This window comes from Gopherus evgoodei, chromosome 1 (genome assembly GCF_007399415.2).
Source record: "Gopherus evgoodei ecotype Sinaloan lineage chromosome 1, rGopEvg1_v1.p, whole genome shotgun sequence".
Taxonomy (NCBI): Eukaryota; Metazoa; Chordata; order Testudines; family Testudinidae; genus Gopherus; species Gopherus evgoodei.
This window is the reverse complement of record NC_044322.1, coordinates 288,759,518-288,781,521: the sequence shown is the minus strand read 5'-3', so window position 1 is coordinate 288,781,521 and position 22,004 is coordinate 288,759,518. Positions and strand designations below refer to the sequence as shown.

The 22,004-nt window shown below is 39.6% G+C and overlaps 1 protein-coding gene across 1 annotated transcript in view; it reads right to left on the bottom strand.

Moving 5' to 3' along the window:
• SLC6A15 (solute carrier family 6 member 15) overlaps positions 1-22,004 on the bottom strand; it is a 52,755-nt gene that overhangs the window by 5,256 nt on the left and 25,495 nt on the right. Inside the window, exons 4-10 of the mRNA XM_030548614.1 lie at positions 13,657-13,814; positions 13,124-13,250; positions 9,195-9,376; positions 6,365-6,475; positions 3,461-3,702; positions 3,164-3,356; positions 2,537-2,729 (exon numbers count right to left, since the gene is read on the bottom strand). Coding sequence (XP_030404474.1) covers positions 2,537-2,729; positions 3,164-3,356; positions 3,461-3,702; positions 6,365-6,475; positions 9,195-9,376; positions 13,124-13,250; positions 13,657-13,814 — 1,206 coding nt within the window. The remainder of the gene's footprint in view (positions 1-2,536; positions 2,730-3,163; positions 3,357-3,460; positions 3,703-6,364; positions 6,476-9,194; positions 9,377-13,123; positions 13,251-13,656; positions 13,815-22,004) is intronic.

The window sequence follows — 22,004 nt, the reverse complement described above, 5'->3', positions numbered from 1 at the left end:
AAAGGAAGGAAGAAAGTTATCAAACATCAAAATAATAATTGTTTCGCTTTATTAATTATTTACACTAGTTTTCCCTTCTTATCTTCCCACCTTTGCACTGGCACAGTAAAGCCATCAAAGGAATCTTAGCCGTTCCCTAGGCAGCTAGCAGTCAAAAATTTGAAGTAATTACTAGAATGTAAGGCAGCCTTGATTCAGCAAAATAAGTTCTTTGCTGAATCAAGGACTATTTATCATTAGACACTTAGAGTGAATGTAAGGGTGGAATCCAGGAAAACGGTACACTTAATGCAGTTCATGCTGTGAACTGGTCCTTAGTTCTCTCTTTCCATCAACTAAAGTTAAGTGCGTCAAAATTTTAGACCACATCTTTCAAAACCAAACAACTATATAGGTTTACTAGGTAGACTCATTCACTGCCACCTTGATTCAGATTGCATTTACTTGCCATGGGAACTATGTGCATTTACTTGCTTTCAAAGCAACAGCATCACAACCTTTTCTTCTTCTAAAGTCCAGCTGGCAATCTCCGTCCCAAAGTCAATGAAATTCAGTGATGAAAGTCAATGGGATTTCTGCCATTGGCTTCAGTGGGAACAGGACTGGACCCCACAATAGTAATACAGTGAGACAAATACTCCAAACAGAGAAGACTTGTAGGATTGGCCCCAAAGTGTAACAGTACCCCATAAGGGCCACTGATTATACTCCAGCCAATATATGTATTGACTTAAGTACTGTAAGGAAAGAGAACAATAATTTTGTAAATATGGTCATATAAAAATAAATTTATCTTTTTTTATCGTGTAGCCACAGTTTACTTTATTAATATCTTTTGGAGAAAAAAGTTTTGAATTAAAGCATTCATAAAGAAACATCTATTAAAATAAAAAATGGATGTTAATCATAGCACTCAGGGCCCAACACAAATTGACAAAAGCAGGGAAGGTTAGGGTGGAATCTTCAAAAGGGCTCAGCACTGGCCTAACTGCTCCCACTAAAATAAATAGGAGTTATCCTAGAGACTTCAGTGAAACAGATTTAGCCCCATACTGTGTGCTTTTGAAAATCCCACTCTCAGATTTGAGATTATCCCTGAATCGTTAACTCTTCCCTCTATGCCTTCATGTTGTATATAGCCAGAGTATGCAACAATATGTATACGGAGACTCGGATAAGAGCACTAATGTCACTGAACACATACACCCCAAAGTATTTAAGCATGAGATAAGTCTCAGTGAAGGCAATGGAGATTTGGAGATACTTGAGTGCTTTGCTGAATCAGGCCCATAATGCTGCAAGTTACAAATGCAGGAACACTTTAATCAAAATTGCAGATTTGTGGGTATCTATGACTCTTCATGCCAAATTCTCCTGTTGGTGTTTATGCTGTGCAATTCAACTGGCACTGTATGAGATATAATCCAGAGTAGAATTTGGAGGTTAGAGATCAATTCTGAAAACAATTTATTGTGAAGTGCTAAAATTGTATTACGTGGCAACAAGGCATTCATATACACATTCAGAACAAGTAGCTAATTTTCAAACTATATTAATGTTACACAAGTTATTTGATAGGGTTTTAAAGAAGCAAAAGAACTTAAGGGCTGTTTTTCAGAAGTGGTGAGCATTTCTATTCAATGGCTCAGCATTCATGAATATCTGCTGATTAGCCTTTGTGAAAATTGTAAGGCCCTGATCGAGCAAACAACTGAAGCACATGTTTCCTTTTAAGCACTACTTGTTAACTAAGTCTTCCAAGGCCAGATTTTTAAAGCTATTCAGGCACCTAAGATTTAGACAGGTGCCATTTTTCAAAATTGTATAGGAACCCATGGGAGCCCAGTTCATTACTGGCTGGGCCTAACTCTCAGTAAAAATGTATTTTTTATGAATTGTGGGTGCAGGGATGCTATCTTCCTCATAAATATCTGACATAGAACATTTCTGGCAGTAGGCTATCAGAGTGAATGGGCAATTTGCTTAGTCCACTGTGGTAGTTCTATAGACTTTTTGAACTGCAAATTTCATCTCACTGTTTATTTCTTTACCTCATTTTTTCCTCTATCTAAAGAAAAGATTAGTAAAAGATGGTTAAGGATGCCCCATTAATCACTCATAAATCAGGACAAGCCACTATTAAGGCTGCATGTGAAACTTTCATTCCTTTGTGCATAACTTTTAGCATCTTATATTTATTTTTTTCATTCTTTTTTATTTACATTGTCATACTTGTCTATGCTTGAATGGCAAACATTTTGGGAGACTTAAGAATGACTGACTTTAAAGGAGCTCAGAATGGAAACTGTTATACAACTTGAATTACACACAGTAAAAATTCTTTATGGAGCTATGTATTTGGTGCTGGGGAATAGAGAGTACAGACTAGACTGCAGTTAAATTACACTCTGCTATATTCTGTGGCGCAACTCTTCATGCCAATAAAAACATGAAATACCTCTTATTCTTCTCCAAAGAAGTAAGGAGGAGATCTATTTTATTGGGCTAATGAGAGATGAAAATTTGTAAAACTCACCAGTAAGAATTTCTTTCCTTACTTTGAAGGCATCAACAATAGGTGTGATGATTCCTTCAATGGTTCCAAACATACTGCCAAGTCCCAGATTTACCAACATGAGGAAGAACATCACTGACCAGAAAGGAGAAGCAGGGAAGTGGGTCATTGCTTCTGTAAAGGCAATAAAAGCTAAACCAGTGCCTTGAACAGCCTGTCAATAAGAAAGCCACATGAGATGATTAATGGAGACAACAGAGCAAACTGTGAGTCAAACTAACAGTGGGTCAATATTTATTCACATATTTTTGTAAGCTTGTGTACACAAATTCTGCCTCCCATCCATAATATTGCATGTTCTAAATGTCTGAAAATCAGGCTCGTTATATTTTATGACCTCAGGATCAGTATATCTTGACCATAGCATACAGTCACTCAACACAGAGACATTGATTAGGGGACTGATCCAAAAAATCTGATTGGGGCTTTAGATTATGCCCATTTGTTTACAGATGAGGGGCTGCTCAGAAAATAAAGCCAATTTTAGATATAGAATACTGCATTCTTTATATTTCACAGTAACAGATGGCTAATAAAATACCTAACCATTCATAATCTTTGTATTGAAGACACAAACATCATTCTAACCTTATTAAGTTCATCTTCAATCTGACAGGATTTCAGGCCAAGAGCCGGAAATTCTTCTTCTTTAACTTTTTGAATGATGTCATAAACTAAATTGTAATCCTCTGCTGTGATGCTAGAGAAATTGATATGATGGGGGATCATATCCTGGCTCAGATTGCCTATTTTCAAAAGATTTAAAATCTTTTCTGAATTTCTGTAAAACACAATGAAATAGTGATAATAAATCAGAGGACTTCTTGTGTGAATTCCTAAGTGAAATATACCATAAAAATTAAGAAAATAAATGAATATTCATACTGGGTAATGCATTTCTCATTTATGATATTTGCTTTGAAGCCCAGAACAGCAAACACCACCAAAGTTGCCAGCACAGAAGTGAAAAAATTGATGAAGGACACCAGAACAGCATCGAAATGGCAGTTGTTGTCTCTCTTGTTGTAGCTTGAAAAGGCAATGACTCCACCAAATCCAAGCCCTAAGGCAAAGAACACCTGAGTAGCAGCTTCTCTCCAGACCTTGGGCTCCAGCATTATTTCAAGCTGTTTGAAATTAGACACAATATATGTCAGCTACAAAATACAGTATTTTTTTTGTATGGATAGACAACATACAATCCTGTAAGATAAACCACACAAACTAAAATGCTAAAGCACAAATTTATTTATACGATATTAGAACAAAAGCTGAATATTAATTATACCACTGGAGGAATGTATGGACCAAGATTTTCACTAGCTTTACACACAGTCCAAGAGGAACATAATGAGCCACTGCTGGCCAGTTATGTTCATTGTTAAAATAGTAGCTAGTTGTATCCTGGTATTGGAGGCCATATTATAGTATGTTTCCTATTTAACTGGATTAATTGATTTAAATTGCAATTGTTAAGATATTTTGGGATATGTTTCCTTTATAAAATTAAAATAAAGTATGTTGAAGATTGTTGGAATAACAAAAATGAATTACATGAAGGATCATGTGGAATTGTGTTGTGTTAACAAGGGAGAGTTCTGTGAATGCACTTACGTTATAGTCTGTGCAGAAAGATTCAACGAGCAGAATAAAATCTGGCCACTATAACCTATACTGATATCTGTGGGTCAAATTCTGTCTTCAAATATACACATAAACCTCTCACTGACTTAAATAGATCACATATCCAAGTGAAAATTTGGACCTGCACTGAAAATTGATTGTAAATTCCATTTGCATTGCTTCTTCAGCCAATCCAATTTCAATGAATGCCTTTGGTGAAACTAGATAATTTATACTCCATCACCTGTTTATCTTGGATCTACCCAATTAGTAGATCACAACAGAATAACAACACTGTCTAGTTCTTATATGTTGTTTTTCTTCCATAGATCTCAAAGAAGGTCAGAAGCTGATGTTAAATTGGTCATATTAGATTTGTCTACTGAGATCAAACTGAACCATACCTTCATAAATATGTTATGAAATTATATATAACATGAAAAGACCTTAATTTTGATGACATGCTTTGTATTTAAATTTCATTAGTTTTATAAGAAAATAAAAGCATCAGAATAGTTACATTAATTTATTGTGTTTTCCTTACTTTAAGCAAAATATGCCTCAAGTTACTTCAATGCAATTTAAAAAAGTTTCCAACTTTCTGTAAAAATTGGAAAGATTACACATATATCATATGTAAAGGAGCTTTTTTCATAAATCTAATTATGATTCTGGAAGTTCTGACAAATGGATCTTTAGTGTGAAGGTGAAAATATATATTTTTCTGTAAAGATGCACAGTACTGTAGTTACAAACGGTACAAACAGATATGCTGTACTCTACAAATACTTCAAATGTTGAGTGTATCTATCACAGAATCATTTCTAGTGCTTGCTCACTAGATGGAGCTAAATATACACTCTTAATTCCTGCCAGCATGTCAGAACATTTTTTTCACATTTTTATTTGCTCTGTTAATATAGAGGATTTTCATTTCAGTTTTTGTGGGGTATAAGGAAACATTTCTCCACATAATGTGATATTTCTGCCCTAGTAACTGACTTTAATGGGCTTTGAATCAGGCCTATATATATTTCGTTTGCTACTCTATCTACATCAAGCCAATGTTCAAGTGACAATCTTCTGGTTATATACACTGCAAACAACATTATCCCCTCCTGTATTTATACCATCATTCGATAGTAATGAAAATCTGGTTTTGAGACACATATCTGGAGACCAATGGAAAATATTAAGAATACATTTTTCTTTAAACATTATTTATGTGAACAATTTTATTACTAAGATCTTTTAATAAAAAAAAATCATCAGTATTATTTGTAATGTACTTATCACTATGTTTAAATCATGATGGGACAACTCCTACGAGATGCTGAATCCCTTTTGTTCAGTGGGAGCTGGGGAGCTTAGCTTCCTTCAGGATCTGGCCCCAGAGCGTTTTTATGGTTAAAAGAAAGATAGTCCTGTGTTTGAAGCACTGAATTGCAAATCAGGAGCTCTCAGTTAAAGCACTGAACTACACCTCAGGAGCTCTCAGTTCAATTCCTGCCTCTGCTACAGGTTTCCTGTATGACCGTAGGCAAGTCACTTAATATCTCTATGCCTTGGTTTTCCATCTGTAGAAATTGGGACAACACTTCCTCTCAACCACCCAGCAACTGTCTTGTCTATTTAGCTGGCACGCTAATTTAGGGCACAGACTGTCTCTCACTATGTGTTTGTGCAGTGCCTAGCATAATGGGCCTGGATCTCAGTTAGGGACTCTTAGCATTACTATCATGCAAGTAAAAAACAATACGATTGCTAACATAGGTTATTTTAACCTACTGATGGTGTTCCCGACATTCAAACAAGGGGTAACCTTCTTGTTGTTTTTCTCTGGCCACAATGACCCCTTCAGTTTTCTCATATATTATTTAATATTCATCTGTGAGGGCCAGTCCTGCTTCCACTTAACTCAGCTATAGAACTGACTTGTACAGAAACAGGAACAGATCCCGTATGTATTTCTGAGCAGGTAGGCTCTAAGGGCTTATTCCTGTGCCACTGAAGTCAATGAAAAATGTCCCATTTATTACAGTGGGAGCAGGAGCAGGCCCTGAAAGAAGGCTGCTAAGCCCAGTGTTTTATTATTCAAAGAATTCATAAATGAACAATTTGCCATTGAAGCAATATGTGCACATTCAATGGAAACTAAGCACATACCTTAGGTGTAAACATGTGACGAATTCCATCCATGGAACCATTTAAGAGCAGTCCTCTGACTAGAAAGCATATAAGTACCACATAAGGGAAAAGGGAACTAAAATACATGATCTGAAAAACATTAAAAGAACATTAAAAAGACATGCATGGCTTTTTTTCTTTTTCCAGAGTTTCATTTTCTATAGTCAATTGCATGACCAAGATTAAATTGCAAGACAGACTCTCTGTTCCCCTCTATGGTGCAGAAAGGAGCAAAAACAAGGTAACATTTCTCAAATGGTTCCCCAAATTGCAGAAACAATTATAGTACAATATCTGCTCTGGTTGGTTGAACAACACAGAATTGGGGTTCCATGGAAATCCAATGAGTATGTCAGTCCTGATGAGAGGAGTGGGGAGCAGCCACTCTTAAGGACTTTGCTTCCGTTTCTAAATGTACTCTGTTTCAGGCAGAAACCATGATGAAGAAAGTGGCTGCTTTTTGCAGCATTGTTATCATTTGCAACTTGTACTCCCTTTGGAAGGGGGATAACAGGTAGCTCAGTGGGTTCACCCGACCAAATAATGTGTATTGCCAAGAAAGAAGGGAAGCCCAAAACCATGTGCAAATGCCCCAAAATCCATGGGATTTGAGCCATGTTGCATAGGGATTGGACCATTCCCCCTTGCCTGAAGATCATATCTCACTGGGCTAGTAGGCACAGAAGTTAGTACACTTTAGAGCCCTAGAATACAATCCAGACCAACTTTCTGAGCCAGGACAACCCTACTCCTACACTCTACAACACCAATGCAGCTAAGGACCAGGTTCTTGCCTTATACTTGAGGGCTGACTTCATTTGGTTTTACAAGCATATAGCTTAATTTTCGGGGGTACTTGCAACCCCTTGTGATAAATATCTTTTTGCTTTATTGTTAACTTATCTGATCTCATACTGGAAAGAAAATAGTATCCAATAAGTGAAATGCTATCTTTCATTCCTTATCTGTTCTTGAAAAGGCTAGTAAATGGGTTTGGTGCTTGGAAAGCTCAATCGTTTCGTTATGTGTCAAAACAGGCCACATTTAAATCATGTCTGTTACTGGAATATGCTAAAGAGGCATGTGATAATTCATCATGATCTGATGTAACATCCTATCACAAGATTTTCTGATTGCAAAGAACTGAGCAGATGATGCTGTCAACAATAAGGTGCCAGAACCAGCCAGTCTTAAGGGCAATTTTTTTTTTCTTATCTGGGGCTGAACATTGAGGAAAGATGAATTCCCTTAAATTTGGCTAGAATTTTATAATACAGCCTGACATTTGACTCAGTCCTCTTGCCTCCAGGGCAGCAGATTATGGGTGGAAGTTCTAGGTGAGTACTTCCAGTCATGTTAAATACAAATTTTGTAGACTCACTTAGGATCAGGAATAACTGGAGGACGAACCTGGGGGGAGGATTATTGCCATTGCCACCTTCTAGATCCATCCCAAAATGCCCCTCCATAAACTTCAGACCTTCCTGCAGCATTCCTCAGGTGTCTCCTTTCTAAATGCTAGTTGAGACAGCCCGATTTAGGACCCAACCCTGTAAACATTTACACTCACATGTAACTTTATTGACAGTCCCAGTTTTAAGCTTTACTGTGATGCATAAAATTTCCACTGACCCCTGTAGGTGCCTAAACTCACTTGGCACCTAAGATTTTACTGTAAAGTTTCCCTAGGCACCTATGATTCTGCCTCTGGAATGTACATTGCTGCCTCTCTCTAGGCACCTGCATGCCTATCTCCCATCTAATCTCCAGAGCGATTCACATATCCGGGGAAGATTGGCTTTCTGTCTCCTCAGTTATGTGTGTGCCTGATGGTGGACAGCCTCCAAACACAGCTAATAGATTGGGCCCCTCAGGTGAGTTTACACAAAATAGAGAGGAGAAGGAGGAAGAGGACACCTACCCTCTTAACATTTAGCCCAGTGGTAAGGGTATTCTCCTGGCATGTGGGAAACTCACAGTTCAAGACCCACCCTCCCTGAGGAGGTGAAGGAATTTGAGCAGGGATCTGCCACTGGGCTATGGCATATTCTGATGTGGGTGCTCTCTTCTGCTGAAGTTGTGCACTCTGGATAATTAGTCATTAACACAGGAGGGCTGGATCCTCAGTCCCCACCTCCCAGTGCTCTAACTACTGGACTATAGAGTCATTTTCATGCTTGTGCTCTTTTTTACTTTCTTGCTGGCCCAAATGACTCTTTAACACAGAGAGCGCACATGAGAGAGAGTTCAAGCATGAGAATTACTCTGTGGCATCTATCCCTCTCCTCCTCAGCAGCAAAAGGGGATGGCTAATCAAAAAGGTTGAAAAGAAACAATGAAGGCTTCCAAAGGGAGCTGTATCCAGCCCTCATGATCAAGGATGTTACAGCAGCATGGGACTCTGTGAGATAGGGGAACAAAATGATAACAGATCATAAGGAAGCAATCTACCATCCTGTAAATGGGAATGGATGTGGTGGGAGCCATCTCATCTCTTTATCTGACACAAAAACATATACACATGTATCAGTGATGCAATAAAACAGAGGTGAAATTACCTGCATTATTTATGTCAAATGAAAAAAAAATGGGTTCTCAGACTTCAGCACTCTCTCTTTATAACCAAACATTATGTCTACAGTTTTATGCTTAGATATCCACAGTTCTCTACCTGAGATTATAAAAATTCTAGATGAGTCACAGCCTTTAGTCTGCTCGTGCAGATTTTATGAGACGGTACGTAAAGGAAGTGGCAAGTAAGAATGTACAGAAAGTAAAACACTGTAATTAAGACAAAGAATATACTCACTTTGCCTGAAGACTGAATGCCTTTGATCATTGCCAGGCAAACCAGAATCCAGGCAGCCAGCAAGCACAGAGTCATTTTCCAGTTCAGACCCCCACTCTCTGAGAGAGAGTTGGAAATGTTCAGTGCTTCTCTGTACCAGTAATAGGTGGTAGCAGAGCTTTTTTCACACTCAGGCTCCACAACTGGCAAAAAAGTCAACAAATCATTATTGATCTTTGGACGTTGGGTAAAAAGTACTTTCACAATCTTACAGCAAAGCATCACAGCAACCTTGAATTAGTTCTTATATATTTTATTACCATGGGGGCATCATTTTAAAGTCTATTAATAAGAAAACATCATAGTTCAAAGATGGAATCTGAGACCTACTGAATGGAAAGTTTTGAATAAGGCCCTTGAAAAAATACCCAACTGTACTCCCCGGAAGTGAAATTCATTCATGCGCAGAACACCAACCCAAAGCCTATGAATCACTTAAATCCCATGTAAATCCTCAAAATAGGGCTTTGAGTACTGCGCATAGGCCTTGGACATAGTTTTCTGCACAAAGTTGAATGTAATCAATTATGCATAAATTAGACTTTCTGCATTATGAAGCTGTGAATCATGTGCCAGGTTTTCCATTATCATTATGGAAAGTAATTTACTATAAAGTTATTCTGAAATGTGGATGATGTTAATTTTGAAATAAATATGGTGAAGCCATTTTCAAATAAGGGTGTGTGATGGGATGTACTAGGCCAGTGTTTCTCAAATGGGGTCAACCCCATGGAAACGGACTATATATGGCATGCTGTCAAATATGCAAAGCAAACTAACTGGAAAATACAGAGAAAATATATCTTTTTCTTTAGTCTCTTTCAGTTACATTAATCTTAGGTGTTACTTAAAGACTAGTAGGTTAAAAGAAAGTAGAGCTGTCAATTAATCGCAGTTAACTCACGTGATTAACTCAAAAAAATTAATCATAATTAAAAAATTAATTGCACTCGCACTGTTGAAATTTAATATATTTGTGGATCTTTTTCTACATTTTCAAAAATGTTGATTTCTATTACATCACAGAATACCAAGTGTACAGTACTCACTTTATATTAATATTTTTTATTACAAATACTTGCAGTGTAAAAACGATAAAAGAAATACAGTAAAAGCTGTTTTGTCCAGCATGTTGGGCGAATAGGGGATGCTGGTAAGTGAAAAATGCTGGTTAACTAAGAGGGAGGGAGTTTGGGTGGGAGAGGGGGTGTGGAGCATGGGCTCTGGGAGGAAGTTTGGGTGCAGGATGGGGTCTGAGGCAGCGGTTTGGGGCACGGGACAGGGTGCAGGGTGCCAGATCTCAGGGCTGCTCACCTTGAGTGGGTCCCCGCAAGCGGTGACCTGTCCCAGCTGCTCCTACATGAAGGCGCAGCAGGCAGCTTTGCACACTGCCTGAGTCTCCAAGCACGGGCGCCGCCCCCGCAGCTCCCATTGGCTCCGGTTCCCAGCTAATGGAAGCTGTGTTGCTAGTGCTCGGGGAAGGACGTGGGCAGCACACAGAGCTGCTTGCTGCGCCTTGGCCTAGGAGCAGCTGGGACAAGTCACGGCCCTCCCTCCCATGCCCCAAACCCCCACCCACAACCAAACTCCCTCCTAGGGCCCACGCTCCACATCCCCTCCTGTGCCCTAAGCCCCTGCTGGCCCCACACCAACCAGACTATAAACTGGAATTACAATGAAGATCAGAAATGCTGGTTTATAGAGCCTTCCAGTTGGTGAAGTGCCGGATAAAACAGCTTTTGCTATAGTATTTTTCAATTCACCTCATACAAGTACTGCAGCGCAATATCTTTATCATGAAAGTGTAACTTACAAATGCAGATTTTTTGAACATAACTATACTTAGAAACAAAACAATGTAAAACTTTAGAGCCTACACGTCCACTCAGTCCTTCTTCTTGTTCAGCCAATCACTAAGACAAACAAGTTTGTTTACATTTATGGGAGATACTGCTGACTGCTTCTTATTTACAGTGTCACCTGAAAGTGAGAACAGGCATTCACATGGCACTTTTATTGCGGACGTTGCAAGGTATTTTCATGCCAGATATGCTAAATGTTTGCATGCCCCTTCATGCTTAGGCCACCATTCCAGAGGACATGCTTCCATGTTGATGATGGTCATTACAAAATAATGCATTAATTACATTTGTGACAGAACTCCTTGAGGGAGAACTGTATGTCTCCTGTTCTGTTTTACCCACATTCTCATAGACTCATAGACTCATAGACTCTAGGACTGGAAGGGACCTCGAGAGGTCATCGAGTCCAGTCCCCTGCCCTCATGGCAGGACCAAATACTGTCTAAACCATCCCTAATAGACATTTATCTAACCTACTCTTAAATATCTCCAGCGATGGAGATTCCACAACTTCCCTAGGCAATCTATTCCAGTGTTTAACTACCCTGACAGTTAGGAACTTTTTCCTAATGTCCAACCTAAATCTCCCTTGCTGCAGTTTAAGCCCATTGCTTCTTGTTCTATCATTGGAGGCTAAGGTGAACAAGTTTTCTCCCTCCTCCTGATGACACCCTTTTAGATACCTGAAAACTGATATCAGGTCCCCTCTCAGTCTTCTCTTTTCCAAACTAAATAAACCCAATTCCTTCAGCCTTCCTTCATAGGTCATGTTCTCAAGACCTTTAATCATTCTTGTTGCTCTTCTCTGGACCCTCTCCAATTTCTCCACATCTTTCTTGAAATGCGGTGCCCAGAACTGGACACAATACTCCAGTTGAGGCCTAACCAGCACAGAGTAAAGCGGAAGAATGACTTCTCGTGTCTTGTTTACAACACACCTGTTAATGTATATTTCATGTTATAGCAGTCTCGGATGATGACCCAGCACATGTTCATTTTAAGAACAGCTTCACAGCAGATTTGACGAAATGCAAAGAAGGTACCAATGTGAGATTTCTAAAATTAGCTACAGCACTTGATCCAAAGTTTAAGAATCTGAAGTGCTTCCAAAATCTGAGGGATGAGGTGTAGAGCATGCTTTCAAAAGTCTTAAAAAAGCCACACTCAGATGTGGAAACTACAGAACCCAAACCACCAAAAGAGAAAATCAACCTTCTGCTGGTGGCATCTGACTCAGATGATGGAAATGAACATGCTTCAGTCCACTCTGCTTTGGATCGTTATCGAACAGAACCCGTCATCAGCATGGACGCATGTCCTCTGGAATGGTGGTTGAAGCATGAAGGGACATATGAATCTTTAGTGTATCTGGCACATAAATATCTTGCGACGCCGGTTACAACAGTGCCATGAGAACGTCTGTTCTCACTTTTAGGTGACATTGTAAACAGGAAGCAGGCAGCATTATCTTCTGCAAATTGTAACCAGACTTTTTTGTCTGAGCGATTGGCTGAACAAGAAATAGTACTTAGTGGACTTGTAGGCTCTAAAGTTTTACATTGTTTTATTTTTGAATGCATTTTTTTTTGCACATAACTCTACAGTTGTAAGTTCAACTTTCATGATAAAGAGACTGCACTGCAGTACTTGTATTAAGTGAATTGAAAAATACTATTTCTTTTCTTTTTTATAGTGCAAATATTTGTAATAAAAATAAATATAAAGTGAGCACTGTACTCTGTATATTCTGTGTTGTAATTGAAATCAATATATTTGAAAATTTAGAAAACATCCACAAATATTTAAATAAACGGTATTCTATTATTTTTTAACACTGTGATTAATCATATGATTAAAAAACTTAAACGTGACAGCCCTAAAAAAAAGTTGTTATTTTAAAATGGCGATAGTCAAATAAAGGGTCTAACTCAAAGACCATTGAAATTAGTGCAGAGACTGCCCTTGACTTCAGTGGATTTTGGATCAGGCCAAAAGTGACTGTAAAAAAAGACTATACCCAAGACTTACATGTGTGAGAAATATTTTTCACCAAAGGACACTGATCCCATGGCAAGGGGTGCTGAAACGACTGAGAAAAGTAAAACAAACTCCATCCAATGATGACATTGTAGTAGAGGGCCACAAAGAAACATACCTGAAGTATAAAACAAGATATTAAAAGCTTTATTAAACAATTGCATATCTTAAGTTAAGTAAATAAAACAAGCTAAATCTTGCACTACATAAAATTGAGTAAGGAATGAATAAAGGCTCTGTGATTTGGCCCTTGCGGATATACTCAAAAGTCCAATATTTTCCAAATTATTTTTTGTATGTTTATCCTGCATACCTTGCTAATATTTTAGCAGACTCTCTTTTTCCCAAAAGACTAATATTTTTATATATTAGAATATGAGTTTTATGGATTCTGTAAACATTGTAAATTAGCCCTGGAGCTAGGACACAAATTATTAACCTTTGGTTAAAACTGAGCAGAAAGTCCCAATGTATTTCATTGTGATGTTCTGGAGAACATCAGACTATGTAAATTATAAACTTACTACACAGCTTGCAAATCCAATTCCACCAAGCATGGGGCTGATGTAATTCCATACGCCAATGCTTCCTCGTCGGATTCTCTGGCCCACAGAAAGCTCCAGGAAAAAAAGTGGAATCCCTATTATCATCAGCAAAATTAAGTACGGCACAAGATATGCACCTATGAAAACAAGAGGACATCAATCACTATTAGGATGAGGAAGAGTCTTCTAAGACAGGGGCAGGTGTAAATTTCTTAAAGGAGAACAAATAATGGATGACACAAGTGGCTGACGTCTTTAATGTGTGTGTTTTTTTTCCTTCAGTCTCCATTAAAAGATTGTGACTAGATGCTTAACATAATATTAACAAGTGAGAACAATTATAGACCAGAATAGAGAAAGAACAGATTAAAGAATATTTAGATAAATTACAGGTTTCAGAGTGGTAGCCGTGTTAGTCTGTATCAGCAAAAAGAACAAGGAGTACTTGTGGCACCTTAGAGACTAACACATTTATTTGAGAGTAATTAATTAAGGTGGGCTATTAGGTGAGCAGGAGAAAAAACACTAGTAGATAATAGCTCACGTTATAGCTCACCTTAATTAATTACTCTCATTACAGTTGGTATGGCAACACCCATTTTTTCATGTTCTCTGTGTATATATATCTTCCTACTGTATTTTCCACTGCATGCACCCGATGAAGTGGGTTTTAGCCCACAAAAGCTTATGTTCAAATAAATGTGTTAGTCTCTAAGGTGCCACAAGTACTCCTCATTCTTTTTAGATAAATTAGATATCTTCAAGTCAGCAGCGCCAGATGAAGCTTACCCCATACCACTTAAGGAACTAGCTGATGCAAGCTGAGCCATTTGTAATGATCTTAGAGAACATTTAGAGGACAGATGAGGTCCTGGAGGATAGCAAACATTAATACTTGTCTTTAAAAATGGGAATAAAGAGGTCCTGGTGAATTATACACCAGTCATCCTAACCTTGATACCCAAAAAGATACTGGAACAAATTACTAAACGATATATTATTAAGCAGCTAGTGGATAATAAGGTGAGAAGTAATAGCCAACATGGACATATCAAGTATAAATCATTCTAAACTACTCTAATTTTCTTCTTTTTCTTTGACAGGATAACTGGCATAATGGACAGGGGGAAGCAGTAGATATGATATATCTGGACTTTAGTGAAGTTTCTGAGACAGTCTCACATTACAGTCTCATAAGCAAACTAGGGAAATGTGGTCTAGATGAAACTATTATAAGGTGGGTGCACGGCCAACGCTTCCATTTAGGTGATCGCAGGTGCCACAATTTGGGAGTGCAGCAATTTGAGGAGCAATTTGAGCAATTCGGCAGCGGGGAGTCCTTCCGCGCTCCGGGTCTTCAGCGGCAATTCTGCAGCGGGTTGTTCACTCGCTCTGGGACCCACTGCTGAAGTGCCCCGAAGACCGGGAGTGAGGAAGGGCCCCCCCGCCGCCGAATTGCCGCCGACTGGGAGCGCGGAAGGACCCCCGCCTAGGGCGCCAAAACCATGGCGCCGCTCCTGGGTGGGTGCCCAACAGGTTGAAAAAACATACTCAGAGAATAGTTCTCTGTAGTTCACTGTCAAATTGGGAAGACATGTCAAGTGGGGTCACTCCTGGGTCTGTACTATTAAACATTGTCATTCATGACTTGAATGTACAGAGTACACATGTAAAAATTGCAGACAACATCAAGCTTGGAGAGGTTGCAAGCACTTTGGAAGGTGAGATTGGAATTTTAATTTATCTTGATAAATTGGAGAATTGGTCTGAAATCAATAAGATGAAATTCAATATAGACAAGTGCAAAGTACTGCAGTTATAAAGGAAAAATCAAATGCACAAAAACAAAATGGGAAATAATGGCCAGCAGTAATACTGCAGAAAAAGAGCTAGGGGTTATAGCAGATCACAAACTGAATATGGGCTAAGAATGTGATGCTGATGGAAAAAAAGCAAATCTCATTCTGGGTTGTATAAACAGTAGTGTCATGTCTAGAGCAAGGGAGACAACTGTCTCACTCTAGTTGGCCCTGGTGTAGACTCAGCTGGAGTACTGAGTCCAGTTCTGGACACCACACTTTAAGAAAGTTGTGGAAAAACTGGAGAGTTCAGAGGAGCACAACAAAAATAAGATGTTTAGAAAACATTACTTGAGAGGAAAGGTTGAAAGAATTAGCCATGTTTGTTCTTGAGACGAAAAACTGAGGGGGGTGGTCATGATAATAAATATGTAATTTTCAAATATGTAACAGACTGTTATAAAGAGCATAGTGATTAATTGTTCTCCATGTCCACCAAGCGTAGAACAAGAAGTAATGGGGTTCATTTGAAGCAAGGGAGATTTAGGTTAGATATTAGGAAATACTTTCAAACTATAAGGATAGGTCAGCACTGAAACAGGTTATCTAGGAGGTTGTGGAATTCCTGTCACTGAGGATTTTAAGAACGGGTTAGACACACCTATCAGGAATAGTCTAGGCATACTAATCATGTCTCAGTGTCTGGGGATAGACAAGATGATCGCTCAGTGTCCCTTTCAGCCCCATAGTTCTATGATTCTATTAAAGCAGTTCCAGTTTTAATCTCTGCCTGGCCTGGTCTACACTACGCATTTAAACCGAATTTAGCAGCGTTAAACCAATTTAATCCTGCACCCGTCCACACAACGAGGCCCTTTATATTCATATAAAGGGCTCTTTAAACTAGTTTCTGTACTCCTCCCCGACAAGAGGAGTAGCGCTGAAATCGGTATTGCTATGTCGGATTAGGGTTAGCGTGGCCACAAATCGACGGTATTGGCCTCCGAGCGGTATCCCACTGTGCACCATTGTGACCACTCTGGAAAGCAATCTGAACTCGGATGCACTGGCCAGGTAGACAGGAAAAGCCCCGCGAACTTTTGAATTTCATTTCCTGTTTGCCCAGCGTGGAGCTCTGATCAGCATGGGTGGTGATGCAGTCCCAAATCCAAAAACAGCTCCAGCATGGACTGTACGGGAGATACTGGATCTGATCGCTGTATGAGGAGACAAATCTGTTCTATCACAGCTCCGTTACAGAAGACGAAATGACAAAGCATTTGAAAAAATCTCCAGCCTATGATACAGAGTCCACAGCCCAGTGCTGTCATGGAGGGAGGGAAGGGGTACTGAGGACTCCAGCTATCCCACAGTCCCCGCAGTCGCCGAAAAGTATTTGCATTCTTGGCTGAGCTCCCAATGCCTGAAGGGTCAAAAACATTTTCCCGGGTGTTTCAGGGTATATGTCGTCAATTTACACCCTTTCCTCCCCCTGAAAGAAAAGGGAAAAAAAACGTTTCTCGCCTTTCTTCAGTGTCACTCTATGTCTACTGCATGCTGCTGGTAGATGGGGTGCTGCAGCGCTGAACACCAGCATCCCCTTCCCGATGGCAGACGGTACAATATGACTGCTATCCGTCATCATCATCAGCCGGTGAGTGCTCCTGGCTGGCCTCGGTGAGGTTGGCCAGGGGCGTCTGGGTAAAAATGGGAATGACTCCCAGTCATCCCCGGCAGATGGTACAGAACAGCTGGTAACTGTCCTCACCATAGCAACTGGAGGCTGAGCTCTATCAGCCCCCCCTTCATGTCTAAAGAAAAGATTCTGTACTGCCTGGACTATCATAGCATCTGGAGGCTTCCTCCCCCTCATTTTATCTCACTAAAAAGTCAGTGTTTCTTATTCCTGCATTCTTTATTACTTCATCACACAAATGGGGGGACACTGCCACGGTAGCCCAGGAGGGTTGGGGGAGGAGGGAATCAATGGGTGGGGTTGTTGCAGGGGCACCCCCCGTGAATGGCATGCAGCTCATCATTTCTGCGGGATCTCTGGGGCTCTGACACGGAGCGGCTGTGCTCTCTGGTTCTCTAGTACACTTGCCCCATATTCCAGGCAGCACTGACTCTATTTTTAGACAAAACATAAAGAAGGGAATGACCTGGGGAGTCATTCCCATTTTTGTCCATGCGCCCCCGGCCAACCTCAGTGAGGCCAGCCAAGAGCACCCATGACAGCAGCAGACGGTACAGAACAACTAATAACCGTCATTTCATCGCCAATTTACAATGGCATGGCAGACGGTGCAATAGGGATGGTAACCATCTCTGCTATCCTGCAAAGGCAAATGAATGCTGCTGTGTAGCACTGCAGTACCTCGTCTGTCAGCAGCATCCAGTACACATACAGTGACAGTGACAAAAGGCAAAACGGGCTCCCTGGTTGCCATGCTATGGGGTCTGCCAGGGCAATGCAGGGAAAAAGGGCGCAAAATGATTGTCTGCCGTTGCTTTCATGGAGGAAGGATTGAGTGATGACATTTACTCAGAATCACCTGCGACACTGTTTTTGCAGTGGGATCTCAACCCAGAATTCCAATGGGTGGGGGAGACTGCGGGAACTATGGATAGCTACAGGATAGCTACCCACAGTGCAACGCTCTGGAAATCGACGCTAGCCTCGGTACGTGGATGCACACCGCCGAATTAACGTGCTTAGTGTGGCCGCATGCACTCGACTTTATACAATCTGTTTTACAAAGCCAGTTTATGTAAAATCGGAATAATCCCGTAGTGTAGACATACCCCCTGTCACTTGTAGAAATGGTTTTCCATCACACAGATAGTGTAGTAGTCATTGGAAAATGCCCATGCACCTTTTAAAATTTAAAAAACCAAGAACTCTCATGTTTAGAAAGCACTTTCTGTTAAGTAAGTGCATATCATTTCGAGCCAAACCTTGCCAAGGAGCGAGCACTCTCTGACCAGGCTACTTGATTGTACTAGATTTTGTGTGCATATAACCACACTCAACAGAGTAGTAGTGATGTAATCACATACTAAATCAACCTACCTTCAGACACCGTATATGTTAACTGCTATCAGAGCAGCAAAAGTGGACATTTTTGACTTATACAGGGATTGTGTGCTGTTGCAAAAAACTTTCAGTGAGATTTAAGCTCCTAAGTATCTAAGTCACTTTTGAAAATGAGACTTAGCTGTCTAAATTTCTTGGGTCTTGTAATGATGAGTGGAGCAGCACTTAAATAACTTTAAAAACTAGACTTAACTGACTAATGTTACCCAGGATGGCTGTATTAGATCAGGACCTGAACCCATGTCTTCAGCACCCCAATCTACAAGCTTAACCACAAGGCTCTAAAGTTAAGCACATACTTAACTCCTGTGCTGAATTGGGGTCCTTTTGTACACCAGTTGTAGGTTGGAAGGTTTATCAATTAAACCAATGGGCCAAATTTACCTTGGCATAATTCTGCATTGTCTTAACCCTGTGCAACTCTGTTACTTTCAGTGCACAGGTGTATCAGGGTGTTCAGTATCAGGGTGTTCCAGATGTCCCAATTTTAGAGGAAGAGTCCTGATATTCAGGGCTTTGTCTTATATAGGTGCTTATTACCCTCCACCCCATCCTAATTTTTTACATTTATTATCTGGTCACCCTAGTCAGCATAGAATCAGAACAAATATGTTTTATTTCAGCTTCTTTCAGTGTCATCCTCACACTCTCAGAAACTGGAATTATATGAAAACATTCTTTCCAATGCATGAAAACTTGGCACATGGGTGTTGTAGCGTACATGAAAAATGAGGATAATTCCTATTCAATTTGGCAACATTTGGCCATATTTACTAATAGCATCCCAAATTAACACAGTACATAGGTAAAAGTGGCTCTACATGCCAACTTTCAAGATAGCCCTTTGAGTGTCATGGTTTGGTATGTTTCTGTATTTTCATGCAACAGTTCTGTTTTATATCTCAAAAATATTTTTCTGTCAAATCACAGATTCAGCATTTTATGTATGATACCCTGGCCCATACAGTACTGTCACTTTTAACAGGACCTTCTTTCTGTCACTCACTGCTGGTATGTGCTGATAAATCTAGAAAGTACATTTTCAGATTTATTTAAATTATTGCTGCTGACTTTTCCCCATCTGAATATTAAGAATCTGATTCTGCTCCCATTGAAACTAAAATGAGTTTTGCCATTACTCTGAGTAGGATTTGGTCCAAAACTTTACATCTCCTGCTTTCTGCATACTCAGCATCAGGAATCATTGGTCTGGCAGACAGAGATCTGAGCCAACACATCTTAAATGTCTAAGGTCCAATTTATGCAAGTTACAATAAATTGAGGTAAACTATCAAATACTGAAGTTTAGTGTCCTACTGGATTATATATTCTAAATTGGGTTGTTCACTCCTGTAAGAATATTAATTTTGCATACACACATGCACAAACACAGATATGGGTAATAAAAAATACTAAATGTTTCACTCAACTGATCTTTCACAGTCTTAATTTGTTCAGTTACAGCTATTATTTAAGTAATGCTATGTTTAGGGTTGAAACTAGCCTTGAGCAATTAGCTTTAATGGAATGAGAATTAAACTTGCAATATACTTCAAAAGTTCATTGCAGCCCTCTCATAATTCTCACACTCAATAATACAGTTCAAACTAGAATTTGTAAAGTTGAACTTGAGAAAAACTCTTATAGTCACATGTGATAACTTGAAACCATCTATTACAAGTTAGTGACCAAGAATTCATTAATGAATCCACCTGTACTCAGATTTGGAAAATTCAAGAGTGTCTGATTTGTAGTTTATTTTAGTAAGATTAGTCAACGGAACTGTGGGTTTGAATTACTGATCACTAAAATTTCAGCATTTTTTTTTTCATAATTCTCAGAATTCCAGTCAGTACAGGCCTTCCAAAAAGTAATGATGAAGTAGATTCTATAGCTTTCCTGCTGCTGCTGCTTCTAGCTATCAGCTTGTTCATCGTTACTTGCTGCTCTTCCTATTCTTTAGCTCAACAGGAATATTGAAAGGAGTGACATGCTAAATGTTAGGACAATCAAGAGCTTAAAATTCATGGCAACTGAAGCCTAATCAGGCTACTAATAAACATATACAACTCCCATAGGAAGTGAATGTGTTCAGCATGCTTCAGGATATGATTATCTTCAATATGCTTAATACTAGTAGAATAGGTAATCTATATTAGTTGTACTTGGTATCAAGATGTATATTTTAAGCAATTGAATTTGCTGGTATTTCCCCTAGGGAGAAAAAGTTGTCTTTAAATATTCATTTTGTTCAAAAAAATACAGGAAGATCAGCAAGTAATGATGAGATAGCAGATAGCTGTGAGCAACAAGGAGCTATAGAAGGTCTGGTTTGCCATTACTTGTTGGACTGAATACAGTGAGTGGAACCTTGAGAGATGTTTAATTACCACTGTCAGTCAAAAGGAATTGAGAATCTTTAGCACTTCACAAGATCAAGCTCCAGATATTTTGCACAGCTCTAAGGATTTGGCCCAGACTTAATGATGTATGTTCAAATATGTATATTCAAAATAAAGTTTTAGAATTTAACTTCTAAGGATTAATGTCCAGATTTCACTTTCTATGCCTATTTTCCTTTTGAAGCTGCAAGTTGTAACATTAAAATATGTGTTAATATAGCTTTATAGTTCAGATCTGTATATAAAATAGATTTGTATTCTAATAAAATTATCTATAGTAATATGATGTTATTGTTATATTTTCTGACCTGACATCCCAAACTATCAATTTCAGATTGCTTGGATTAAAGCTGTGCATGACTCAGCACTTTAGAGAAAGCTGTGAACTGTAATATAAATAATGTGTGATTAAATAAAATGTATCGCAGTCAAATATGCGCATGGAAATAATCAACTCCAAAAGAGCTCCAGGTAGAAAAATACTGTTGATGATATTTAACAGTTTCCTAGATCTGTGTTTTCTGGAGTTCCTAATGTGAGTATATGACCAGGGCCGGCGCTACCATTTAGGCAGCCTAGGCAATCGCCTAGGGCGCCAGAATAATTGGTGGGCGCCGTTTTGCAGGAGGGGGTGGCAGGCGGCTCCGGTGGAGCTGCCGCAGTGGTGCCTGCGGCGGGTCCGCTGGTCCGCGGCTCCGGTGGAGCTGCCGCATTTGTGCCTGCAGATGGTCGGCTCCTCGCACAGCTCCGGTGGACCTCCCGCAGGCACCACTGCAGCAGCTCCACCGGAGCCACGGGACCAGCGCGTGGGGAGGCGAAATTGCTGTGCGCCTAGGGCGCTCAAAACCCTGGCGCTGGTCCTGTATATGACCCAGCAAGTCCTATGAAGTCTGACTTGTGAGCCAGTATTGCAAATCTTGGTTAGACATAATTTACATAATCATTCTTTATGTAAGTGTGATACATGGCTAGAAAGGGTTAAACATCCTGCAAAATAAATAACCCTCAAAAGACATGTGGGCAGATAAT